The following is a 25,253-nucleotide window of genomic DNA, read 5'->3' as shown; positions in this document are numbered from 1 at the left end:
TCGGTGTGATTTGCTTTTTATATCTCTTAAATTTTTCAGTATTTCTGTGACTCGTTTTTCTTGCTTTCGAGTCATCAACGAATTCTTATTCTCAGGAACATTTTTCATTTTGAATCCTGGTCGAATATGCAGATAACACTCGGTGTGCAATTGAGTGCCTTTGCAATTTGTTCGTTTGAAGGAATTTTCACTTTTCTAATTGAACATGCATCGAAGAAGGAACGATTAAAAGAAACTTTTGTTTTTGAAGTTTTTCGAGACAAGAAGGATGAAATGAAGCGTAGGTCAATTTGAGGAATGTATCCTGTCAAAACTGTTTCAAATGAAGATGTGCCATGAGTTGATATTGCCAACGGCATATCCTGAAAAAATATAGACAAATATGTTAAACTGAAACAACAATAATAATTAATGAATTACTGCTACCAACATTTAACAATTAACATGAATGGTGAGTGACTGATGTGAAATTTCTTTAAATATTATTATTTATTTGCTTTTTTATTTTTTATAATTTATTATTTTTCTTTTTATTATTATTTTTTTTGTACCAATATTATAAAAATGAAGCTGTATTAAAAAATTTAATCATTTCATTACAAGGTTCAAAAACAATTTGTTTACTATTCTGTGAATAGATAAAAAACGAAAGATTAAATAAAAATTAAAAAATAAAATAAAACTTTAAAATTTTTAAAAATAAAAACACTTCAAAAACATTAAGTTTTCAAATTTGAAAAAGAAAAAGAAAAAGAAAAAGAAAAAGAAAAAGATAATATTTTTGAGTTACAAAACAAAATGGTTCATTTTCTCAAACATTAACATCATAAACCGATTATCCATCAAACAATTCAACAAAAATTTCAAATGAAAAACGCATCAAACAACCGTTTGCTAATGAAAGAAATAATTTTTAAAGGAAAATTTAATTTTTGAGTTACAAAATCAAATGAAAAGAATTTGATCAAACATTTACAAAATAATCTTCAACATTCAACGAAAACTCACCGTGAAATTTCTTGCGAATAAAACCAAATGTTTTATGAAAGCTAATAATGATATCTTCGTATCCTTCTTCTTCCATTTTTTCAAGCATCTTCCTTTTTATTATCTTTCTTTTAACCTCTTCCTTTCTATACTCCTCTTCTTCTTCGTCGTCATCAAACGCTATCCCTTTCGTTCGCAATGAAACATTCACAAAAAATTCAAAGCTTTTTTTTGTTACTCTGGACTCTAATGTTGACCGATGCATCTCCTCCAAAACAGCATCAATAGCCCCACTCTCTAGCAAATGATCAACTTTCACACCTTTGCTGCCTGCAGCTACGTCAAACATGCAAACGCACGAATAGCATATATCTCTGTAATTCTCCTTTGCCGCTTGAAACACTCTTTCAACGCTGCTCAAAAGCACAAGAAATTCTTCGTTCTTCAATCGGTAGAAGCGTAAGAAAATCTTAGACGCTCTTGGCCATTTCACTAAAACAAACTCTTCTGGTACTTCTTTTCCTCTTTCTTTTTCTTCTTCTCTTCTCTTCCAATCCACACATTTCATCATTTCTTCCTGTTCTCTTCTTGCTTCTCTCGCAAAATGCAGCTCATTCAAAATCACTTCTTCCAACTTTTCTTCTTTTGCACGACGCCGTTCATTGACAAAAAAACTTCCCTTGACGTTTGAATCATAAAATCTGCATATCAAAAATTCCAAAGCAGATTGATACGCAAGACGAGTCAGATTGTGATGATCTTGATGATATTTGATGATTTCTTTGATCTCATTCAAATACTGTTTTTGTTCAATTTCCTTGAAAAAATACAAGAAAAAAATCATACAAATGAAGCAAAAATTATACTATAAACAAATAAGCAAAAATAGGCAGACTCCATTCTTCCCAATGCTGCTCAAAGCTAGCAAAGCCATTTCCACTTCTTTTTGAACTTCCTCGCTTTCCTCTTTGTTCGATGCAACCTTCAGAAGGATAGGCACACTTACAGGAAACAAATCCATCAAAGCCACTTTGCTAAGAAAATGATAGCATTCGCAAAGATCAACAAGAAGTTTTTCATTCTTTTTTTCTTTTTTCTCATTTTCTTCGAAAATCATCTTTTCAAGCCTAAAGTTCACACGACAAATATTAAAACATAAAATCGATACATCTTTTAATGCAATGAAATATCCAATATGCTTCAACAGCAAAATTGTATTTTCCATCGAAAGTTTCTTTTCTTCAATCATTTTGTCTATTTTGTTGAACAACTTTGTTGTGAAAACAGATTTGAATTTTTCTTTGCTGATCTTTTCCATCAATCCATTCAATTCAAGGATTTTCTGTATTTGACTTTCTTCATTGCAATCTTCCAGTTCATTCATCAATTCTTCAACAAGATAAGAAAGAAATGCGATCTTCATAAATTCAAATGTTACAATGAATGAAAACCTTTCAATTTTTTAGTGGCGTTTATTTTCTGCGTTTTCTCAAAGCAGTGCTAACAGAAAACAAAAAATTTTTATTTTTCACGTTGAATTCACATATATATGGATAAAAGAAATCGATGAAATATAAAAAATTGAAAATAGTCATAATGAATATCTACATTCACACCCCTCTTCTTTGCATTTGTATTTAAAGAAAGCTACAAAAGAGAGTGAAAGTTTTTAATATCAATTTTTTCTATAATGGATTCGATGATCAAAATGCTTTCCTTGAACTGAAGAATAAATTGGCAAAATGAGAGATTGGTGAGTGAATTTATCATTCAAAGTTAGAAATATAATTTCCTATGATGATAGTTGTTGATGACCGCAATGCAATGATTTTGAAATTCTGCCTGATGATTTTTGACAATTGGACGACAAACGAAATACAACAATTTTATCAATTGCACAAAAAATGTAGTGTATGTAATTTATATTATTCTATATATTGCGAAGATATTTCCGTCTGTATCCTCTCCAAAGTGCAGGAATGTGAGTTATTGTTGAAATGGCCAATCTCCGCTTTGGAGAGCAATACGATTAGAATGGAGCAGATTGTCGCATAGCAATTGAGAAATAAATGAAGTTACGCAAGATACATGATTTTCATAATTTTTATTTGGAACAAGAGATGAAAATTAATTCAACTGTTATTTTGTAGAATGAAGACAAAAGAGGATGGAATTCTGTGAAGGACAAAATCTGCACAAAATTATATAGAATTTTGGAGCTTAAGACAAGAGGAGAAGCTTTTTGGGCAAGGAAAGCAACTGGCCAAATGGAAAGCTGGACATTTATTGCGAAATAAAAACCAAGAAATCTGAGCGAAGCAACAAGACAGGAGATCGGCTGCATCAACTTGTGCGATACGACTTTTCCGACTTTTTTTGGAAGGGGAAAAAGTATGATGTTTTTTTGGTATTTTTAACAAGCGAAGTGCAATTTTGTTCGTCATTGTGCTATTGAAGCGAGGAAGATGATCAGCAGCTTCTGGTTTTGTCCATATCAATGCGAAAAGCACAAAACAAATAAAACAATCATAATGTGTTTATTATCTTGCGCCTTTCATGGCATTTTCTTAAGGATCAGGCAGAAGTCTTGAAACTTCTGCGTCACAACCCGCTTCTGATGATTTGAAACGGGAATGTTTTTTTTTTTTTTTTTTTTTTTCAATAAATGCAAGAATTTTGCGTCAAATTTCATTTCAATCAAAAATTTTCAATCTTTTTATCAACTGCAATCCATAAAACAATAAATGAACGAAATGTCTATTTTATAAAAATACAGAAATAAAAATAAACTAAAATTAGAAATACATTTATTTGTAATTTTGAAAAAACTTTTCAGATTTCCAATGAAAATTACAAAACGACACAACAATTACAGGGTGTGTCTGAGATTCTTTTATTAAGGATAAAATGCGATCACGAGCAGAATTTCGCATTTTGTTATTAAACAAAACATCGTGAAAAATGGGAGGCCTTTCAATTCGTTCAAAGAAAATTTGTGTGTTATTGTCATTGGCATGAGCAGTTGCGGGAAGAGCCTTCTGGTGTTGTAAATTCATTTCTTTCCTTTTTGTTCCAAAAAGCAAATTCTGTTGAGTGTAAGTTGCAAAAGAACATTTCTGAATGGAAGGAGTTTGAATTGGTTTTTCATTCGGTTTTGTTTCGTTCAACACAGTTTTGTTAAGAAAAGCAGGCTGAGGAAGGATGTCTTCTAAGAGAGGTGTGAAAGGCTGGCATAAAGGGGAGTGAAATTGATTGGAATGCAGAAGAGAATGGTTTGTGTGGTTTTCAGCTTCTTCGCCTCTCTTCCGTCTAACTTCATTGGAATATTGAAGTGAATCATTGTTTTTTATCTGAAAAGAAGAATTCTCGGTTTGTACCTTTTTTGTGGATAACATATCCAACGTAGAAGATGTCTGAGACGATTGAAAAATGCTCCCGAAAGGTGTTGCATTGCACAAAGAGAGAGAAGATTGACTAAACTCTTTAGATGAAGTTGATTGAGAGAAAGTATTTGTAATTGGATGTACAGAATTTAAGGCAGAATTATGAAAGCTGCTTATATTTTTGATTGGCAGAGCATTTTGTTGTTTGAGTGAATGATTCATTTGTTCATTTGCAGAATTCAAAATGGAAGACACGAATGTCATTGATTCTGGAGCATCTGGTAATTCTTGTTGCACAGAAGATGACAAATATGGTAAAGCTTTTTGACGCTGCTGATTTGTTTCAGGTTGAAATTTTGAGTGAATTTCATCTGAATCAGTTGTATTTCCTCGTTTTGAATGAGTATTTTTGATGCTTCGTATCCATTCTCTGCTAAATGTATCTGTGAATTTGAACGGCGATTCCTCAGAAATCAGCCAATATCCAAATTTCACTTTGTCTTCTTCGTTCGCTCCTCCTTCCTCACTCTTCTCTCTCCTCATTTTTTCTGCTTTCTTCTTCTCTTCTTGAATCCAAAACCGCTCAAGCCCTGTCAACTCCTCGCTTTTCTGACGTTTTTCAAGTTTTTTCTCTCTTTTCTCTATTTCCTTCTTCAACTCATCCACTTCTTTTCCCTCTGCCCCTTCTGCCTGCGCCTCCATCAGCCTGCTTCTCATCTCCTCCACCGTCGCCTCTGAAGCCATCCCTGTTTTGATCTCATTTGCATTTTGCTCCTCTTCCTTCATCGTCTTCCTCCTCGCCTTCTCCCACATCGCTGCTTCTCTCTCGTCGATGCCCCATTCCTTGCTGACCCACTCGCCAAACAGCTGGAAGTACTCTTTCGCCTCGCGGACCTGCTTTTTCACTGTCGCCTGCCTCATTTTGTAGTACTTGTTTGATTTCGAACTGGGCATTTCTCCTTCTTCCCCTTCTTCATTCTGCTCTCCCTCAGTTTTATATGACATCTCAAAAACAGACGAATTTTCCGAAAATGCATCTGAGTTTTCTTCATTTTTGTCTATTTTTTCATCAAAGTTGATTTCTGATTTCTTAACATTTGCTCCGGGATCCTTTTCACGTTTGCTCAAGAAAAATGCTGTTGCGTCGGACGCATCTTCGCGCTGCCATTTGCTCAAAAGCTCGCTCTTTTTAACGCCTGCTATTCTCGAGCTTTTCGACAGCCCGTCATCAGTCTGCATGTCGCATCCGTAAGTCTTTTCTAAGGTTTTTAAGGTAACGTTCTTTGAAATGACAATGTCAGAAGATATTGCATCATTTTGTAGAAAATCAGAAGAAGAAGAAGAAGAAAGTTGAAAATGTGCTTTCTCATCTTGTAGTTTGTATTTAGATGCTTTTTGAGAGTGAATATTTTGTGCATTCTCAATATCTTGTTCAAGAAAAGATTTTTTGAGGAGAAAAGAAGATTCCGATGGTTGAGACAAAATACTTGAAGAAGAAATGTCGAAAATAGTTCTTCTAGAATTTATTTCCTGAACTTGTGGTTTTTGAATCCATTCTTCATTTACCAAAGTTGATGAAATTTTCTCTTTTTGGTTTCTTATAAGATGCTGAAATTTTTCTGTTTCATCAGCGTTATGAGCATCGTTAATAAAATTAAGTTGATCCATATAAGGTGATGAACTTGTTAGCGAATATGGTGCATTTTTGCTCGATAATTCATGTAAAACTGAAGCTCCAACTAAATCATCAACGGACAAGCTTTCTTGTGAATTCTTGAAATATTGATTAGGAGCATTTATTCATCAATGCAAAGCATACCTCGGTAAATTGATTTGAAACTGCATTATTAAAAACTGTCCTAAATAACTTATTTTGTGTAATTTTGTGTTTCAACGCAAGAAAAAGGAAATAAAAACATACGTTAGAAGATGTTAATGAAGATATCATAATTTAACAATGCTTTATGTTGCGTGGGAAAAAATCATAAATAACAATAAAATTTTCTTATAGTTAACAAGATCGATTTATTTTTTTTTAATGGATCCTGATGTTCCTACGCAATATCTTCAACAACAAAACCAGTTAGTACAATATGGTACTTTGCCTAATGCTGCACCTGCGGTATTTCAGGCACCATCAAGCAGTGGGATCTCTCTTCAGCCTCTGTTAATACAACCTCTTGATGACCTAATAACAACATATCAACTTCCTAACACATTTTTAGGAGCAAAATGGTATGAATTTTTTAGCTGAATGAGTTATTATCAGTAGCCTTTTCTTTGTTTTAGGTCACCGTCAATTCAGCACACTTTAAGTGATGGAGTTCCAGCTTGGGGACAAGGGTTATTCCATTCATATATTGCATACTGCTTGTGTGCTCTAGGTGCTGTGTTGGTGTGTGGAATGCATCGATGCTACTATGGAGACAGAACAACTGGGTTGGTCTATTTTTTAACATTAGGGCTGTGCACTTTTGGACAGCTGCTTGATGTCTTTTTAATTCCTGGGATGACAAGCCAGCGTAATGCGGAAATTAGATCAATAGCTAGAATTGTAGCTGCGAGAAAACAGCAAGCAATGCTTAGAATGCAAACAACTGTTGTTCCAGGTCAGCCTTCAACTCATCTCACCGCACTTCCACAACCTTCTATTCAAGCACTTCCACCAACTCAGCCAACGGGGTACCAAGTACCAGAATATCAACCACAAGAATATCAGCCTCAGGAATATCAGCCTCAGGAATATCAACCACTTGCTGCTTTTCGGAGACCTTCAAATGCCAATCTAAATAATCCACAAGACCCTTATCCAATTGAACCTTATCCAAGTGATTTAACAAATAAAGAGTAAATGCTATCCAATTATAAATTATTATTGTTTTTGCTTTTATAATTTTTTGTTGTTATATAGGATTTTTAGAGTGTTTTTTGTTTCATTTTCATTTCAAAAATCCCTTAACACTTTTCTCACTTACAATTACATGTCGGTTTTGCCTTCTACGGAACATGTTTTAACTTTAATAAAAGGTATGAGTACAAAACTGAATTCTACGACAAGATTTTCTCATTAAGATGATCCTAATCTTGAAAAATACGCCAGTACAATAAATATTCGTCATGAACGATTTTTGAAGGTTAAAAGCGATATTGAAAAGGCTGAAAATAGCCTTCTTTCATTTTCTACTTCATATGAACGTTTTGGAATCCACATAATTGGAGATGTATTGTTATATCGCGAATGGGCACCAAGTTTTTATTTTGTTTTTAAAAAATTCCAAATTTAATATCAAATAAACTCAGATGCAGCAGGTGTTTATCTTGTTGGGGAATGGTGCGATTTTGATTTTACAAGAGGAATACGTTGCTCACTCAAAGAATATGGCATTTGGGAAGGATTTCTAACTCGTGTGGATCGTGCTCCGTTTCCAAAACATTATGACAAAATGAAAGTTTGCTCATTATCTGATACTTCGTGACGTGCTTCAAAAGATTAAAAAATTACTTTCAATTGCGACTTTTTTAGACAATTATATTCTTGAAAAACGGGAAGCAGCTTCACAGGATATCTCCATGGTCAAGAATCACAACACAAGATGGCATTGCTCCGCTTGATGCGCGACTTTGGTTCGATGTGAAGAGTTTTTAAATGTATATCTCATTTTTTCCCTCCGTTCTTTAGGAATCCAGAAGTTTCATTGAGTTCTGTATTTACTCATGACTCGCCTCGTAAACCCGACACTCTGCGGATATATGAAGTACACATTGGAATGAGCAGCGAGGAAAAGAAAATAACCACTTGGAACGAGGGAGCAAAAATAATAATACCCCACGCAAAAGCAATGGGTTACAACGCTATTGAATTGATGGGTGTTGCCGAGCATGCGTATTATCCGAGCTTCGGTTATCAGGTCACCTCCTATTTTTCTCCGAGTGGAAGATTCGGTTTGTGGGGCTTGCTGAATTTTGTGTTGTTATCATTGTTCTGTGAAATGGTTATTTATTTTTTTAATTTTTCTCCAAAATCACAACAATTTTTACTGATAAATATTCTTTTTTGCAAAACAAAATTCAAACAATCAAATTTCTCTGCAGGAACGCCTTTTGAGCTCGCATCCTTCATCGACCAGTGCCACGCCGAAGGGCTTCTCGTGCTGATGGACGTGGTGCATGCACACGCATCGAGCAACAGCGAAGACGGGCTCAACAGCTTCGATGGAAGCGACACGTATTTTTTCCACAGCGGAGAGAGAGGCATTCACAAGCTGTGGAAGACGAGGGTGTTTGACTACGGCGTTTGGGAGACGAAGCGGTTTTTGCTGTCGAATCTGAGGTTTTGGGTCGAGGAATTCCATTTTGACGGGTTTCGGTTTGACGGAGTTGGCTCGATGCTTTATAAACATCATGGAATAAACAAGATATACACGAGTGTGATTATTTTTAATGAAACAAAATAAAATTAAGAAAAGAAGAAAAGAAAATCAAGAAAATAAAAGACTGATGCAAAATATTTGTGTGAGTGTGTAAATAAAACAACATCTTTCTTTTTATTTAATTTAATATTGTATTGATTTCAACAATAAATGATAGAAATAAAACTTTTTTCTCATTATGTTTATTTTATTGATGAATGTGATCTGCTGATATTCATTCAGGCTGCGATGACTATTTTGACTCTTCAGCAGATGAAGATGCCATCACATATTTGAAGCTGGCAAACGACATGCTGCACACACTCAAAAGTGACATCATCACAATTGCTGAAGGTCTGTCTTTCTCATCAAAAGAAATTTGCTATCAATTTTTTTCTTTTGAACTTCATTTTTTTCTGTTTGGATTTCTATGATTTTTTTCAATCATCATTGTTTTCATTCAGATGTTTCTGGGATGCCTGGTCTGTGTCGGCCTGTTAGTGAAGGTGGCATTGGCTTTGACTATCGCTTTTCGATGGGAATACCTGATTTATTAGAAATTCTGGTCTTGTTGAAGGACGAAGACTGGAACATGGATAGCTTGTGGAACGTGATGACTGACAGACGGTGATGGTATTTTGTTATCTTATTCTCAATTGAAACAATAAATCATTCGTTTTTTTCAGTCATATTTATTTATTTATTTATTTATTTATTCTTGTTTTTGATGTCTATTTGATGAATGACTTTTTTTCTTCTTTGTCATCATTGTGCAGTTATTCAGAGAAAACAATTGCGTATTGTGAATGCCACGACCAAGCGCTGCAAGGAAAGTGCACCTTGTCACAGAAGCTGATGGGGGATGAGCTGGAGACGTCGATGTCTTGTCTGCGTGAAGAAACGATCAACATCAACAGAGGAATCGCACTCCACAAGATGATCAGGCTGATTACGTTTGCATTGGGCGGGGAAGGAACATTGACGTTTATGGGAAACGAATTCGGCCATCCGAAATGGATTGATTTTCCGCGCAAGGAGAACGGCTGGTCGTTTGAGCACTGCCGCAGGCGGTGGAGTTTGATGGAGGATGAAGGCCTGCGCTTCAAATATTTGATGCACTTTGAGAGGAGGATGATTGAGGTGGATGAACAGTTCCATTGGATGACGGAGCCCCACTTCAGCCAGGCGAAGCACGACAACACACAGAAAATCATTGCATTTGAACGGAAGGGGCTTGTTTTCTTGTTCAATTTCCATCCGACGGCTTCATATGCTGATTTCAAAGTGGGTGTTAGGCAGCCTGGAAAATATAAGATAGTTTTGAATACTGATTCCAAAGAGTTTGGTGGAGGTGGAAGAATAGAAGAAGATTCAGAATATTTCTCAAGTCCAATTTCTTGGGATGGTCATTATCATTCGATACAAGTGTATATTCCAAGTAGGGTTGCTCTTGTTTTGCATATGGTGGATTCTGTTGAAAAAAAGGAGTGAAAAAATAATTGTTATTGTGAATTTTTGTTTTGTTTCTTTTGAATGCTTTTGTATTTAAATTCTCGTATTTGTATGTATTTTGTTTCATAGAAATAAATATAAAAGTTAAATCTTTTCAAAGTTTTGAAAGTGATCAAAAACGATAATAGTTAATCAATGGAAGCATGTATTTTCCGAAAAGGAGAAATACTTGAAAAACTAGAGTATGCAAAAACGATGAAATGAATAAAAAGAATCTAAGTGTATTTATCTGACTCTTATGAAATCATTTTTTTTTATGCATGAAAGGGGGAGAAAAAATGAAATTGACGAGCATTTGGAGGAATTCAGAGATATTGTCCAAAAAGATGAGCGATTCAAAGTGCTTGCTTCGCCTATGACAATGTGTAGGTTCGGGATTCTTTTAATTTGGAATGGAAGAATAATGTTCTTTATGATTATCTTTCATCTTTAGGATTGATGATGTTGTTCTTGATCGATCTGCAATCACTTCAATGAATGACGTTTATTTTAGCAATAAATTGGATGATTGGAAAGCTTCGGAGTTCTGTTCATTTATACTTATTCAAATTTATCTTTCGTGAAAAACTATTATTCAAACAATTATCAAAGCCAAAAGTCATCGGGAAGATGTTGGATTTTTGCTGGAACAACGTTGTTGCAATATGTCATGAAAAAACGACTTCATAACAGTAAACTTCAATTATCACGGAATTATTTCTTTTTTTGGGATAAAGTATTGATTATCATTTATGTTTATTTTTTTATCAATGATATTTTTGTTTTTTGTTTTTCTTCCAGTTTGAAAGGGCCAACTTTTTCTTGGAAATGTGCATCGCCAGCGCTCATTTACCAGCAGGAGATCGTTTTGTCTCAGAGATTTTTGTTTGAATTGAAATTTCAATGAACTTTTTTTTTAACTCCCCTTTGAACTTCAACAGGATAAATGTGGGGAGGATGGTGGGCAGTTTGATCAATTTGTTACGATTGTGAGCAAATATGGATGTGTTCCACAGTGTGTATATCCAGAAACAGTTTCATCAAATGCATCATTAACAATGAAAAAATGATGCAAGACAAACTCCGTGAATTCGGGTGCATTTTGCGAAAAATGACAAATGAAAAGATTGTATGAATGAAACGTGTGCTTTTTGATGAAAGAGATAATCATTTGCTCTGGTATTTATATTATAATTTGCTTCATTTTTAAATAAATTACTCTTATTTCCCATACAATTTGGATTCAATTTATCTGGCAAACTTTCCATCTGAAATAATTCCGTTGCAAACAAATATTTAATCCTCTTTGTTTCATTCTCTTTTCGTATGCTCATTCAGTCTGAAGCAAAGTTGAGAGAAGTGAAATTGCAACAGCTGTGCTTCGTCTATCGCTTGCTTGCACTGCATCTCGGTGATCCTCCGAAGAGGTTCACATACACCTACCACAACAACAAGACAGAGAAAGAGGTTAAGCTGATGAACGTAACACCTCAGGAGATGTACAGAAAGTATGGTGAAATTGATCTGAGTGACTTTGTATGTCTGGTGAACGATGACAGAGGAGAAGGAGAGACTGCGCCAAAATATGAAGTGATGAATGTGGAAGGAATCGGATATTTGGGCTCTGATGAGAACGAGGAAGAAGGGAAAGGAACTGTTGACGAGAAATACAGAGGCAAATGGATTCGCTCAGTTGAGAAGAAATCAAAAAACAAAAAGAGTGATTCAAAGGAAGCTGCAAAAGAAGATGAAAAAGAAGGAGGAAAGAAAGAAGATGAGAAGAAAGAGGAGGAAGATTCAGAAGAAGAAGAAGATGATGATGATGAGACAGCACTTGAAGAAGAAGAGAACGATAAGCTCAGTGCTAAAGAAATGTCTGTGAAAAGTTCCTCTCCTTCGACATCTCCACTTCGTCAGCTGCAAGATCCATGTCCTTCCCTTTCTCTTGCAGAGCGTTGCGCATTGCTGCATGAGCTCCATCCACGTTGTATCCGGACGTCACCTCGATATTTGAATGTGCCGATTGGTGTATTGAAGAACATTGTGGTGCAGATGATACAGAAAGAGAAGATTCCAGTTTGGTTTGGTTGTTCGATGGGGCAGTTTGTGTCACGAAGTAAAGCGATGATGGGATATGAATTCTACAATCTTGACAATGTTTATGGCTCATCCGTGCTCTCTCCCTTATCATCATCATCAACAACTTCTTCTTCTTCTGCCTCTTCAGACGATGCTGATGTGAAAGATGAGCAGGTTATGAATTATGGAAAGTGGAGCAAAGCAGACCGTATTAGGTATCAGCAGACAGCCATGAGTCATGCAATGTTATTCACTGGATTCAATCGATCATTCAGTGATGAGGAAATCGAAGAGCTCAAAAGAAAGAAGGAGAAAGCAAAGTTGAAGACAAAAGATGAAAATGAAGGAGTAGAAACAAGAGAAAAAATGAAAAGAGTCTGTTTCAATTCAAACACGCAGCTTCCTTCTGCTTATTTGACGCCTGATTCGCCTCTCTCTGAGTGGGAAAGCAACCCTCCTGTTGACAGATGGAGGGTCGAAAACAGTGTGAATAATGATTTTCATTAATCATCTGACTTCTTTTTCTTTTTCTTTTTTAATCTTTTCTCTTTATTCAACTGTTTTGTTAAATCCATATTTTTTTCACATCATTTTTTGCATAACTGTGCTTCATGTGGATATTTTCTGGATGTGGGTCATTGTAGGTTGGGGCTCTGATAATTACGATGGGTTTTTGATAATGAGCGATGTTTGCATGTGATTCATTTTTTATTAAATTTCAAATATTTTGTTCTTTAGTATTCTTTTTGATGATGTTTAATTTGATGAAATGAATCTTTTTTTACTCTCAATTCTTGGATAAATTGTTGATTTTCTCATTTTTATGCTTCGAAACGATTTTATCCAATGCATCCTCGCAACAATAAAACATTTCTGTGTTCAGAGTTGGTTTGATGATTTTGTCACTGAAATAGCCTGTCCCATATGGCTGTTGCCAAAAACTCTGCAGGAGAACTACTTCAAGCCTCCATTCACTCTTCCTGCGTGGGATCCGATGGGCATTCTTGCCTGATGTTGTGCATTTGATGCTCGAGTTTGTAGAAAGGGAGAAATAGCCTTCATTTGTGTCTTTGCATTGTTAGATATTTTTTTATTTGCTTTCAATGTTGAATAGCATCTGTCTTGATTTTATTAAAACATTTCGCATTTACTGATTATTATGTATTTTTAAACAAATAATAGTATGTATTATCTTTTCTTTTATTTTTTTGGTGATTATTGTAGAAATATTCATCGTCTTTTTTGGGGGGAAATAATATGAATTTGTTTAAATACAAAGGAAAAAAAGAAAAAGAAAAGTGTGAATCTTTCAACTTTGTTGATAGTTAATTCAATTTGGACAATAGAAAAAAAACTTGAAATTTTTGGGATATGGACAGCATATAAGGATAATATCATTTTGATGTGATATTTTCTTGGTACAGGTGATAATTTTAAAAATCATTACTTTTTTCTTGAAATATTTTTCTCATAATGTTTTTATCTTTGGATAAATATAATTCATTTTCATGTTTAATGTGTTGCAATTATTGCTTAAGACAGTGTTTGAGATTAATGGGGGAAAGAATAGACTTTCAAACTTTTTTTGCACAAATAATGAAAATTTAGATTCATTCATCACTTTATAAATCATTCTCAGATTTCAAAATAAATTGGATTTTCGTGTCCGTAAACAAATATTATTCATATAGAAACACAAAAAATTTTTTGACCTCACACGTATTTCAAAAAAATAAAGTTTATTTTATTTGAATTTATTGAACAAAAAAGTTAACAAAAAGTGCATAAATTGACAATGAAAATGCCAAAAGAATAATATTTAACCTCAAATGCATAATAGAATCACTTGGAAATTGTGTCGAAACTTTTCAATGGTCATTAACAATTATTTCAAAGTGAAATGCTAAACTTAAAATTTTGTGATAGAAAATGGGATTTTTTTTTATGAAGTGATAATTTGAAAATAAATTTCAAAAAGACGCATCCAGTCGTTATTGAACTATCCAATGTTCAAAAAATTGTAAATAATCTGAGTTGTTTTTCTGTCAATTTCATTTGATGTATTATTATCATACTTTCTTTTCATGACAGTTTTTCAGAAAAATTTAGAAACAAAATCAGAAACACATAAATCAAATAATAGTACAGACCAATAAAGATTATTTATTTTCATGAAACATGAGTTAAGTTAATGGTCAAAAAGATTTTAATGTCTGCATATTTTTCAAATTGCCCAAAGTGAGTTCGACAAAAAATGAAGAACACAATTATAATTCTTCACTCTTCTATATGAGACAATTTTTGAAAGAAAGATTAAAGAAGAATTTTTTTTTTGAAGAGTTGCCAAAGAAAAAGTTTTTTTTAAACAATGTTACATATTGAACAAATATTTTTTTCTCCTTTTTTTTTTCATTTTTTTCAAGTTGCATATTATTTTTAAATTCAAACAATTATTCACTCTGTTTATCGAATAGTTTATTAATATCGATTCATTATCATATGTCTTTTGCAATAGATTGTTTACTTATCCCTAATTAAAGAAAAAAAAGAAAAAGAAAAGAAAAGAAAAAAGAAAGAAAACGTTCGGTTTTTTGTTCAGAAAAAGTTTCAAAGGATATTTATTTGAAGATAAATTATTATTTCTACACAACAAGTTCGAATTTTTTTAATTTCTTTTTTTCATTTGGAAAATAACTCCTATCAAAATAATAACGATGAAGTTATTTTCGAATCATTTTTTCAAAAAATAAGCAATTTATGTTAATTCTCATTTTTTGATTGATTAAAAACTTATCATTTTGCATCCTATTTATTCGAATAAATTCTTCAAAATTAACTCAAACAACTTCAGTGAAGAAAAAAAAAATCTTTGGATTTTGTCATATGAGAAAAAATTTAATAAATGAAAAAACAAATCTTTCAAAAGAAAAATAATCGTGTGAATGAATGATTAGTTATATGAATGAATATATTATTTTCTCGGGAAAAATGTCAAACTCTTTGCCAGTTTCTTTGATTTGAAATCAAAAATAAATTTAATTCTTTGACAAAATTTGAAAACAAAACTGAGGATATGGGTGATTATTTTCATTTCTGATTTTTCCAGTCTAATTTTTCGAATTAATTATTTGTCGCAAAAACTTAGAAATCTATCCTATATTTTTACAAAAAATTTCAATGATCTTCTTTTATATTGAAGTCAACATGCATTTGAAAGACAATAATTTGAAAGAATGTGAAACTTCTTTTATAATTCTTTTGAAAATAACTGTCAATGAGAAAATAACTCATCCCACGAATAAATATATGATTTCAAAAATAATCACCCATATACAACAATAAAATTTTAACTTTCAACGAATTTTATTATTTTATTTTTCATTTTACATTAAAAAACCATTAGGATTATTTCTTTAGTTTATTTCGTTGTTTTTCACTATTCTAGAAAAGACATTACACTTTTTTTCGTCATAATTTTAAACTAAAACAAATAAAAAAAAGTGACAATCTTGAATGATTTGTTAAACCTTTTTTATTTTATTTTTTCTTGTTTGCATTTAATACGATGATTGTTTTTCATTTTTAAAATTATAATTTATGGATTGATTTTTGATCATGGGGTGGGAAAAACAGATATTAGTTGAAGGCACAGGTTCAACACCTAAAAAAGGACAACAGGCATTTTTTAATTTGTTGAAAGCATCACATATTTGTTAATTTCATTATTTCACGATATGTTTTTCAGATTAATGTTCATTGCACTGGATATCTTGCAGACGGGTTTGCGAGTAAATATTGAATTATTTTTGAATAATTGTATTTTGAAAAAAATTAAATGCTGCATTTTATAGCAAGAAGTTTTGGTCAACTAAGGATCCTGGCCAGAACATTTTCTCATTTCGTGTTGGGTATGCTTTGATAATAGTTTTGACCTGTATAAAATGATTTTATTTCCATCTACAACGAACATGCGTTTTATTTTCTATTTTTAGCTTGGGACAAGTTATCCGCGGTTGGGATGAAGGTTTTATGTCAATGAAATGCGGTGAGAAAGCAATTTTGACAATGACTGGAGATTATGCCTATGGAGAAAGAGGATTTCCCGCATGGGGAATTGGGCCAAATGCAACCCTGAAATTTGAAGTTGAAATTGTCTCTATGGTTTAAAAATGAAAGTATTGGAAAATAACATGATTGCTCTCATTGATTTTGCGTCAAATAACAAAAATTTTTCTTTCAATTCTTCCTTGTAATAAAAAGCGCTTTTTCTAATTACTCATATAATTTTCAATTGAACTAGTAAATAATTAATATTTTTATATGAAATAAAAGTCATTCAACAAATGCATAACAATCGAACTAAAATGTTTCTCAATAACAATTTTGCGATCTTCAACTCAATAATTCCACATTTTATAAAGAAGAAATTGAAAACAAAAAATGACATTGGAAAAGCTCATACAACACACACTTTCAACAAAACTTCAGGGATTCAAGAAACGAGGAATAGAAATTTGAGTAAAATCCTTCGAACTGATACAAAAATAGCAAGAACAATATGTTTAATAGAGATAACAAGAAAATTTATTTTTGAAAAATGAATATTACTTGCAAACCTTTGCATTGTAACAACTTCTTTTTCCTTGCTTGCCAGAAACTTTGGTGTCCATCCAAACTTCAAAGGCTTCAATTTCAAATCTTTCCCAGCTTCACTTTTTTGCTTAGAGTTTTCAGAGAAGCTCTGACGAATGCTACTTCCATAGCTTTTCTGTTGTCTTTTCTCGTTCATCTTCTTCATCTCCATTTCGTGGATGATAAATGCAACAAGTTTCGCATCCTTCTCTTGTTTGTTTTTGTCGTAACTTGAAGAGATAGAGGAAGAGGAAGAGGAAGATGAAGATGATCCAATATCATCATTATCATCATGCACTTCTTTATCCATCTTGTCGGATGACTCACTCGATTGCAAAGGTGCCACAGGCATAATTGATGAAGAAAAAGAAGAAGGCGCCCCAATCGAAGGAGAAAGCGAACGTTTTGGAGGCAAAAGAGAAGAAAGTGCTGATGTTGAAGAGCGCCACAGCGAGTCAGCAGGGCAGGCAGAGCTCGAACGGATTGGATGTGCACCACCACCACCACCACCAGCAGCAGAAGGAGAAGGAGAAGAAGAAGACAGACGAGATGATCGAGATGAACGAGACGAATGAGAAGCAGACGAGGAAAGGGAAGAAAGCGACGTGAGGGCAGGAGACAAAGCTCGCGAGGCGCTTTTGGAGTTCCTCTGCGAAAGACGCGCTGTTGTCAAGTTGGACGAGAGAGCAAAAGCAGACGAGGAGTCAGAGCCATACACTGAAAAAAGGGGGTAATCATAAGGAAATTGAGACAGTGACGTCGGGTTTGAGTACGAAACAGAAGAACGAATGGCCAATGGAGATAGATTTTCGGTGCCTTTTTTTCTGTCTGAAAGTCCTATTTCGCCTTCTTTCTCTTTCTGAGCAGTGATTTTGTTCTTCTTTTCGCCTGCTTTCTGATGATGAGGCCTTTGCATCAGCTGATTTATTTGCATGTTCCTGTGCTGTTGCGCAATTTCTTTGGCTTTCTCTTTCTTTTCTTTCAACTCTTTTATCTTTTGCATTAATTCTTCTTTTTCTCTCAATATTTCGTCTTTCTGCTGTTTTTTCAGCTTTAAAGCTTCAATTTCTCTTTCCATGCCTTCATTTTCTTCTCTTGTTAATTGGATCATTCTTTCGCAAGTATTCAGGTTAGTTTTCGCTTCAGAAGATTGTTGCTCGGCATTGTGGAGTGCATCCTCGACTTCTAACACTCGTCTCTCCATTGCTTGAAGTCTTGAATAAGCAACTTCAAACATCTTCTCTTGCTGTTCTATTTGAGAACGATAATTATCTTTCTTTCGTTGAATATCAAGTAACTCTGTATCCAAAGCATCCATAATGGACCTATTAATTTCTTCTGTTTCTTTGCGCAGAGACTTTCTATAATTCTAAAACGTAAAAACAAAACGTTATTTGAAAAAGAGAACTACTCATGGGATACAAACTGTAATTAAATGTTCTCTTTCTTTCTCTGCAAATTTTTCCATTTCAGCATAATCTTCTTCGTGGTACTTTGCTTCACGCTTTTCACGTTCTTTCAAATCTCTGATGTTTATCCCCTGTAATATTATCATTTTTAAATTGATTATAAAAATACAAACTTGATAAGCTGTTGAAGCCTTTCATTTTCAATTTGTGTTTTTGCACAGAATTGTATCGTTGACTCTAATTCATTTATCTCTTTTTGAAGCCTTTCTGCTGTTTCTTTTCGCTCCAAAATTATTTTTTCGTACCGAACATTGCGATGAATTAAATGGTCCATAAGTATTTCATCAGAAGTTCTGATTCGTAGTTCATGTCCTGACGTTCCAGGCTTCTCAGACGAACTCAAATTCATGTTCTGGGTTTCTGTTTCATGGTTGTCCTGAGAATCCTGGAAAGCAGACATAATAACACACAACCAAACTCACAAACATTATTGTGGTTTGATCTAAATTGTGAAAGAAAAGATGAGCTTGATGCAAAGTCTTCGAACTGCTTTTGGTTTAAATTTTTGAATCTTTTTGATGAGAACTTATCTTTAATTTTGTTTTGTGTGCAAATCTATAAGATCGAATCAAGAATGTTGATCCTGATATCCAACAGCAAGGATTGATTGATCTCCAGAAAATTTTAAAAGAACCCGGATTTACTCTTGGAGATCTTGAAAAGCCATTGGTTTGCTATAGATTACAATAATTTTTTGGTTGAAAAATTCCTTCGAAATCGAATTACAACTTAGATTCAATCCATTTTGGAAAAGGCTCAAACAGCAAGTGCAATCCAGTCAGTTGCGTTCAATGTGTATGCTTATCCTTTTTTGATTATGAATTTTATAAAAATTGATATTGTTGGATGCTTTAAACATTAGAATTGGAACATTGGTTGAGAGAGGATTACAAGACGACACCATTGCAATTATTATAAATTTCTATATAACTTCTTTGACAGGCGTACTGCCAGATAGACGTCCTGTAGCTACAAGCGCTTTGAAAATTGTTATTGATCAAAGCCATCCAAATTCCACAAGAGTTATTGTTAATTCTTTATTCAAGTCGTTGATTCATATGTGCGAAAAAGAGGAGACACACGAATTTTCTCTGGACCTTATGTCAAACTTTTCTCACAGATTCGGAGCGAATTTGGGGCAGGCACAACCATTGTTGGTAAAGACAATTTTGTCTTCGTTAGACAATCATTCACAAAATATTAAGAAAAAAGCATTAGCAGCGATGCTTTCATTGGCACCTCATCTTTCCCCAGCATTACTCAACGATATTATTACTGGTAGTGTCAGCATTGTGCAATCGTCGTCTTCTGCTGTTGGTGCATCACAATTCAGATTGAAACTTCTTGCTAAAATTTCGTATGCTTCACAATTGAAAGAGAGAGAAAGAGAGAAAAAGAGAAAGATATTTTAATAATTTTTTATAAAAATTAAAAAAGATAATTTTTTGTCTGGTTGCAAGTTGAATCTAATATTTTTCATTACTTTTAAAAAAGAAAAGTATTTTACCGTGTTTTTATTAAAATATCTTTCGATTCATTTTGTTTTTTCGACTTGACTCATTTTCTTTTGAATTTCCTTTCATCAATCATTTTATTTATTTATTTATTTATTTTAATATACAAACAATACTTTCTTTTCATTGACAGCACTGTTGTAGGCAAGCAGATCACTCCACATGCAGCTGTTCTTCTGCCTCTTTTCTCTGAGCACATCCGAAAACTCGAAAACGGGCTGAGCGAAGAAGAGTTGAGGGCAAACTGTTTGGAAGCTATCACAGCCATCATCACAGCGGTGAACACACAAAAAGAAGGAGGGAAGTTTAATGAGCAGATTTTGGGGGCAGTGAAGGAGTCGTTGGAATATGACCCAGTTTATGGAGAAGAGGAAGGAGAAGAGGAAGGAGAGGAAGAGGAGGAAGAGGAAGAGGAAGAAGCAGAAGGAGGAGGAGAGAATGAAGAAGGAGAATATGAGGAAGAGGAAGAAGACAATGCGTATGAAGAGGAAGAGGAGGAAGAGGACGAGTCAGGAGATGATCTTTCCTGGAGAGTAAGAAGAGAGGCATTGCGCTGCTTGGAGCTTTTCATTTCTCGAGAGATGATTTCATTGAAAGACGCATACACCTCTTTCTTCTCTGTTCTCTTGAACAGACTGGTTGAGCACACAAGCCAGACACTTGAGGCACTTATTCAGGTACTGCTGCTGATTGTGAGGCTGACTGAAGAATATTCGAAGATTGAGAGCGAAGATTGGTATGTCTGTTGAGAGAGAGAGAGAAAGAGAAAGAAAGAAAGAAAGAAAGAAAGAAAGAAAGAAAGAAAGAAAGAGAGAGAGAGGAAAGAGAAGGGGGAAAAATAAAGTGTTCTATTTAAATGAATGAATTAACTATTTTTAAAGATATATTTCAATGAAGGCTTTTCTTTTATGCATGTAATTTTCTTACTTTTTCATTCAATCTTCTTTTCTGTTATTATGCAATATAACATTATGCATATATATATTTCCTCGTTATTCAGCACCTCTTTCCTTCTCCCCCACGTCCCTCTGCTCATCCGCAAGCTCTGCTCTCGTCTCCGCTGCCCATCTTTGTCAACACGCGCAAACATCTTCCTTCTTCTGAAGAATTTGATGTTTGTGGCTGAGCGCTATGACTCAAAAAGTAACAGCAAAAACAACAACAAAAGCAGAAGCCATGAGAAACGCGGTCTGCCGACGTCTCTTCTGCGTCTGATGATCAAAGAAGCAAAGTATCCTCTCTATGAAGACACCTCCTCCTCGCCAAACAGCAACATCACTGCCAGAATTGTGGAGAACTCGTTTTCGCTGCTGAAGTCGCTGATTCATTCACACCCCTTCAGAAGAATCGATGGCGTGCTGGCCTGTTTCATCCAGCTGATTCGTGTCACTCAGCAGAACGAAGACCCGATGGTGGTGGCAAACGGATTGGAGATCGCGGGAGAGCTGGCGGCGTGCTATGGAAATGGTATTGGAAATGCTGTTATTATTATAAATATATATATTTATTTATTTTTTCATTGAATTTCTCTTTATTTTCTTCTTCTTCTTCTTCTTCTATCTGTCTGATCAACTAACAACCCCAATCAGCCTCCCAATTGAAAGCCACCTCTTCTTCCTCCTCAGTCCCTCGCAAGCCCATCCTCTTCCACTATGCTGTAGAGCTGTGTGACATGTGCCTGGACACCCTCCAAAGAGGACAAACTGAACAGATTGTGAAGCAGAAAGCGGTTGTTTCATTGGGAAGAATCACCTCCTGCCTCTATTTCGCACTGGGCGAGCAGAAAAGCAAGCTGAGCTTCAAAATTGTGGTTGAGCGCCTGTCAAACGAGACGCTGAGGCTGGCTGCTTCGACTGCTCTGTGTGAAATGCTGTCATCATCATCATCATCAACATCAGTAGCTTCTTCTTCTTCTCTTCTCACATACTTCCCCTCTGAATCCATCGACATGTGTGGAGACGAGCTGTCCAGCTGTGTCAGGAGAAGACAGAACAGAAAACAGGTCGAAATCGGCATCAAAGCCATCAGCGCCCTCTTCTCGTGCACCGAAAGCCAAAAAAGGAATGTGGCGATGAAGGAGAAGACGCTGGGGGAGATCATCAGAGCACTCCTGCTGTTCTTTGAAGAAGTCGATGAGACATTCACGTCGCTTGCAGCTGCTGCGCTGAGGAAGATGGTGAGAGCGAAAGGGAAGAAGGCGAACGAACTGATTCAGTCAGAAGACATGACGAGGATGAGGGTGAATGTGCTGATGAACCCCTTGCTCACCCGCAAAGCAGCTGAAGAAGTGGGCAACTTGCACTTGGCGATGATGAAGGAGATGGGCGGGAAGAAAGGAAAAGGCGCAGAAGGCAACGAAGAGGCCGTGAAAGAAGAGATTGAGCAGATTCTCGACATTAGCCAGGTGAACACGATTGACCCTGTCTGCTGGGTGAACACAGGGATGGTGCTGTCTAAGCTGCTTTTGCACTGCTCGCCTGCCACAAAGGAGTCGTTCCTCAAAGAACTCATTGCGCTCCTGGAGGACGCAGCGCCTGTTGCAATGGCTGGTGCTGCTGCCTCATCTTCCAACGTCGCTTCATCCCCAATTTCTGTCTCTGCCTCTTCATCTTCCTCTGCTTCTGCCTCCTCGCCATTCTCCTTCGCTGTGGCTGGCGGCAGATCTTCTCCTCCTTCTTCCGTCTCTCCTCCACCCCATCCTCACTCCTCTGCAATGGGCGGAAGAAGAAGCCCTCCACCACAAGCATATTCCTCTGCCTCCCACTTCCCTCACCCGACGTCATCTTCTCCTCCTCCTTTCGCCGGGCGCCGCGGCACACCAGCTGGAAGAGTGTCTCCCCCTCCGTCTGCTCCTGGCGCCTCCATTTCGCCTGCCCCGTCGCCGTTCTCTGCTTCCTCGCCGTCCAACTCGTCGCCTGCTTTCTTCTTCCCGCCGCTTCCGTCAGCTGTGTTTGCGCTGGATGTGTTTGGGTATCTGGGGATGAAGACAGACGTGGAAGGAGAAGTGGAGAAAGCGAGGAATGAGAAGCAAAGTGGCAAAAGCGAGAGCTATTTGATGAGCAAGATCAAGTATTTCATGGAAGGAGAAGGAGAAATCGACCCAGAGGTTGTGTCAGCTGCTTCCAGATGTCTGGGAATGATGTGTGTGGGAGCAGAGACATCACCTTCGAAGCAGTCGCTTATTTCTTCTTTGATTTCGCTTGCAGGAAAGAAAGACAAAAACCAGATGGGATATCTTGTGGCGGTGAGCGAGTATCTCGTGAACAGCGGAAGAGAAGAGGAGAAAGAAGGAGAAGAAGAGGAAGACGAGGAAGGCGAAGAAAGCGCGCTGAAGAAAGAACGCCAAAGTCCTTCTTTTTCTCCCACATCGTCTTCTTCATCGTCTCCGTTGCTCAACATCAACGTGTTCTTTGATCTTTTGTCCTCTGTGTTTGCATCTGACAACGAGAGCGCCCGCAACGCTGCAGTCGAGTCGATTGCGAGGCTGTGCACGAGCGAGCCAGAGGTGATTATGCGGAAGATGGAGGAGGTTGCCAAGAAGAAGGAGGAAGGAAGCAACTTCGACGCACACTACGAACTGGCTCTGATCAAAGCTGGGTGCTGTGCTGTGTTCCGGACAGCGATTGGGATGAAGCTGTCGAACGTGGCTGAGGAAGGGATAAAGAAAGGCTTGTCTGCTGCATCGTCAGCAGGCGAGGAGCCATCATCTTCTTCTTCATCATCATCAACAGCATCGTCTTCTTCTTCATCAGCATCTGCTTCTGCTTCTGCTTCGTCTGCTGGCTCTTCGGCGCTTTCGCCCAACCAGCTGTTTGAGGCGTCGCTTCTGAGGCATCTGCTGCCGATCCTGACGATGCTGACGAGAGAGGCAGAGCAGCAAGAGAAGAAGAAAGAAGCCAAGCCAGAAGAAAAAGAAAGTGTGGACAGTGTGAAGGCAGCGTGGAGAGAAGTTGAGAGGGAGATCTGCCTGCTGGTGAAGAACACAGTCATCAACAGGCCGCACATCTCTCGTTTGGTGTTCAAGTCGTTTGTGCCGTTTCTGCTGAACTGCCTTTCGTTCGATGCTTCGTTGTGGAGGGAGCAGAGGGTGTATGGGCAGTCGATGGTGGACGATGGCAAGTATGCGCTGAGATTTGCAGCGTGCGAGGCAATGCGGGAGATCATTGACAAGAACTATGCAGTGGTGATGGACGAGGAGGAGATGATGAAGAGGCTGATGGGGAACATCCAGAAGGAGAAGAGCAGCTTCATAAAAGCGAAGTTGTTTGATCTGATTGGGCAGGTGAGCAACAGGAACGAGGATCTGATTATTGAGCATGTGGAGCAGCTGAGTGTGGAGATGCTGAAAGTGCTGAACGAGAAGAAGAAGGAAAGTGAGGACGATGATGATATCAGGGCGCGCGAAGAGAGGGTGGCGAATGTGCTGATGCTGCACATGAATCTCAGCAGGAAGGAGAAGATCACAAGAAATGCTGTGTATGCTGAACGCATCGGCGCCAAACTGGAAGACGGAGATTTGAGAGAAAAACTGACAATCCTGAAGAGCGAGCACGGAGATGGGAAGTAAGAAGAAAGAAGTTTGAAGAATGGAGTGTGGAGTGTGGAGTATGGAATGTGGAGTGTGGAGTGTGGAGTGTGGAGTGTGGAGTGTGGTGTATGGAGTGGAGAAGAAGATGGAGAAGAAAGAGAAAGAAAGAGAACAAGAACAAGAACAACAAAAAAAAAAAAAGCTTTTTTTTGAAATAAAAAAATAACAAAATGTGTTTGTGATAATTGCATTTTTTTGAGGAATAAAAAGCGAGTGAATATTTATTTCAAATTAATTATCAGCAGTTTTTTTTTTCAACAAAAAAAAGAAGTGAAAATTGACAAGCTTCAATTATTTGTCTTCTTTCTCATTTTATTCTCCTTTCATTCCACTTTATCTTTTAACAATTCTAACTTGTGTCTCTTCCTTTTCTAATTGATAATTTTTTGGATATTTTATCATTCGACATGCTGCATTTCATCTCCCAAAAAGCGAGTGCGGCTAATTTGAAAAATATGACTGTTAACTATAACACCATTTCAGCTTTTCAATGAAAATAGATTGAAGAAAAAAAGATTATTAAAGAATATTGTTTTGCATATCAGATCAAAAATGTTTTTCTCAAAATAACTTTTTTTTTTTTATTTGTTGTTGTTGCTGCTGCAAAATAATCATTAAAAGAATTCAACAATTTTCACTTGCCATCTATCAATTACTATTCTTGACGAATTCAATCTTTATTTCACATGCGCTCAGATTAC

The 25,253-nt window shown here is 36.1% G+C and overlaps 9 protein-coding genes across 9 annotated transcripts; 6 read left to right on the top strand and 3 right to left on the bottom strand.

Moving 5' to 3' along the window:
* Positions 1 to 527: 527 nt before the first annotated feature.
* Positions 528 to 2,104, bottom strand: MONOS_9398 (uncharacterized protein; the record flags this gene model as incomplete). The annotated part of the gene is made up of 2 exons (XM_067879896.1): positions 528 to 1,804; positions 1,883 to 2,104. The coding sequence occupies 2 exons, from the start codon at positions 2,102 to 2,104 to the stop codon at positions 965 to 967; spliced, it is 1,062 nt and encodes a 353-aa protein (XP_067729814.1). The 3' UTR covers positions 528 to 964.
* Positions 2,105 to 4,195: 2,091 nt separating this feature from the next.
* On the bottom strand, positions 4,196 to 6,318 carry MONOS_9397 (uncharacterized protein; the record flags this gene model as incomplete). The annotated part of the gene is made up of 4 exons (XM_067879895.1): positions 4,196 to 4,300; positions 4,626 to 6,143; positions 6,190 to 6,237; positions 6,292 to 6,318. 4 exons carry the CDS (start codon positions 6,316 to 6,318, stop codon positions 4,196 to 4,198), a joined length of 1,698 nt encoding a protein of 565 aa, XP_067729813.1.
* An 89-nt stretch (positions 6,319 to 6,407) lies between these two features.
* MONOS_9396 (uncharacterized protein) lies at positions 6,408 to 7,221 on the top strand (the record flags this gene model as incomplete). The annotated part of the gene is made up of 2 exons (XM_067879894.1): positions 6,408 to 6,605; positions 6,660 to 7,221. The coding sequence occupies exons 1-2, from the start codon at positions 6,409 to 6,411 to the stop codon at positions 7,219 to 7,221; spliced, it is 759 nt and encodes a 252-aa protein (XP_067729812.1). The 5' UTR covers position 6,408.
* Positions 7,222 to 7,344: 123 nt separating this feature from the next.
* On the top strand, positions 7,345 to 10,390 carry MONOS_9395 (1,4-alpha-glucan branching enzyme). The gene is made up of 9 exons (XM_067879893.1): positions 7,345 to 7,397; positions 7,443 to 7,619; positions 7,671 to 7,819; positions 7,894 to 7,994; positions 8,050 to 8,312; positions 8,463 to 8,795; positions 9,023 to 9,133; positions 9,244 to 9,406; positions 9,556 to 10,390. The coding sequence occupies exons 1-9, from the start codon at positions 7,352 to 7,354 to the stop codon at positions 10,268 to 10,270; spliced, it is 2,058 nt and encodes a 685-aa protein (XP_067729811.1). The 5' UTR covers positions 7,345 to 7,351; the 3' UTR covers positions 10,271 to 10,390.
* Positions 10,391 to 10,421: 31 nt separating this feature from the next.
* On the top strand, positions 10,422 to 12,025 carry MONOS_9394 (putative C1 family peptidase). The gene is made up of 7 exons (XM_067879892.1): positions 10,422 to 10,473; positions 10,559 to 10,660; positions 10,725 to 10,814; positions 10,883 to 11,006; positions 11,072 to 11,155; positions 11,212 to 11,449; positions 11,609 to 12,025. The coding sequence occupies exons 1-6, from the start codon at positions 10,427 to 10,429 to the stop codon at positions 11,338 to 11,340; spliced, it is 576 nt and encodes a 191-aa protein (XP_067729810.1). The 5' UTR covers positions 10,422 to 10,426; the 3' UTR covers positions 11,341 to 11,449; positions 11,609 to 12,025.
* MONOS_9393 (putative Peptidase C1-like family) lies at positions 11,235 to 13,540 on the top strand. Its single transcript, XM_067879891.1, has 4 exons — positions 11,235 to 11,399; positions 11,609 to 12,833; positions 12,994 to 13,037; positions 13,088 to 13,540. The coding sequence occupies exons 1-4, from the start codon at positions 11,274 to 11,276 to the stop codon at positions 13,097 to 13,099; spliced, it is 1,407 nt and encodes a 468-aa protein (XP_067729809.1). The 5' UTR covers positions 11,235 to 11,273; the 3' UTR covers positions 13,100 to 13,540.
* A 2,413-nt stretch (positions 13,541 to 15,953) lies between these two features.
* MONOS_13418 (putative FKBP-type peptidyl-prolyl cis-trans isomerase) lies at positions 15,954 to 16,748 on the top strand. The gene is made up of 4 exons (XM_067866117.1): positions 15,954 to 16,027; positions 16,095 to 16,129; positions 16,201 to 16,257; positions 16,342 to 16,748. Exons 1-4 carry the CDS (start codon positions 15,965 to 15,967, stop codon positions 16,514 to 16,516), a joined length of 330 nt encoding a protein of 109 aa, XP_067729808.1. The 5' UTR covers positions 15,954 to 15,964; the 3' UTR covers positions 16,517 to 16,748.
* On the bottom strand, positions 16,613 to 18,884 carry MONOS_13417 (uncharacterized protein). The gene is made up of 4 exons (XM_067866116.1): positions 18,564 to 18,884; positions 18,408 to 18,507; positions 16,966 to 18,350; positions 16,613 to 16,882 (listed from the first exon to the last, which is right to left on the bottom strand). Exons 1-4 carry the CDS (start codon positions 18,848 to 18,850, stop codon positions 16,834 to 16,836), a joined length of 1,821 nt encoding a protein of 606 aa, XP_067729807.1. The 5' UTR covers positions 18,851 to 18,884; the 3' UTR covers positions 16,613 to 16,833.
* Positions 18,885 to 18,911: 27 nt separating this feature from the next.
* On the top strand, positions 18,912 to 25,119 carry MONOS_13416 (putative cullin-associated NEDD8-dissociated protein 2; the record flags this gene model as incomplete). Its single annotated transcript, XM_067866115.1, has 7 exons — positions 18,912 to 18,945; positions 19,013 to 19,119; positions 19,184 to 19,245; positions 19,313 to 19,807; positions 20,098 to 20,700; positions 20,965 to 21,431; positions 21,554 to 25,119. The coding sequence occupies 7 exons, from the start codon at positions 18,912 to 18,914 to the stop codon at positions 24,529 to 24,531; spliced, it is 4,746 nt and encodes a 1,581-aa protein (XP_067729806.1). The 3' UTR covers positions 24,532 to 25,119.
* Positions 25,120 to 25,253: the final 134 nt, after the last annotated feature.

This window comes from Monocercomonoides exilis (assembly GCF_001643675.1).
Source record: "Monocercomonoides exilis strain PA203 chromosome Unknown scaffold15-1837935, whole genome shotgun sequence".
Taxonomy (NCBI): Eukaryota; Preaxostyla; order Oxymonadida; family Polymastigidae; genus Monocercomonoides; species Monocercomonoides exilis.
The sequence above is the reverse complement of the archived record's forward strand: the minus strand, read 5'-3'. Positions and strand labels throughout refer to the sequence as shown.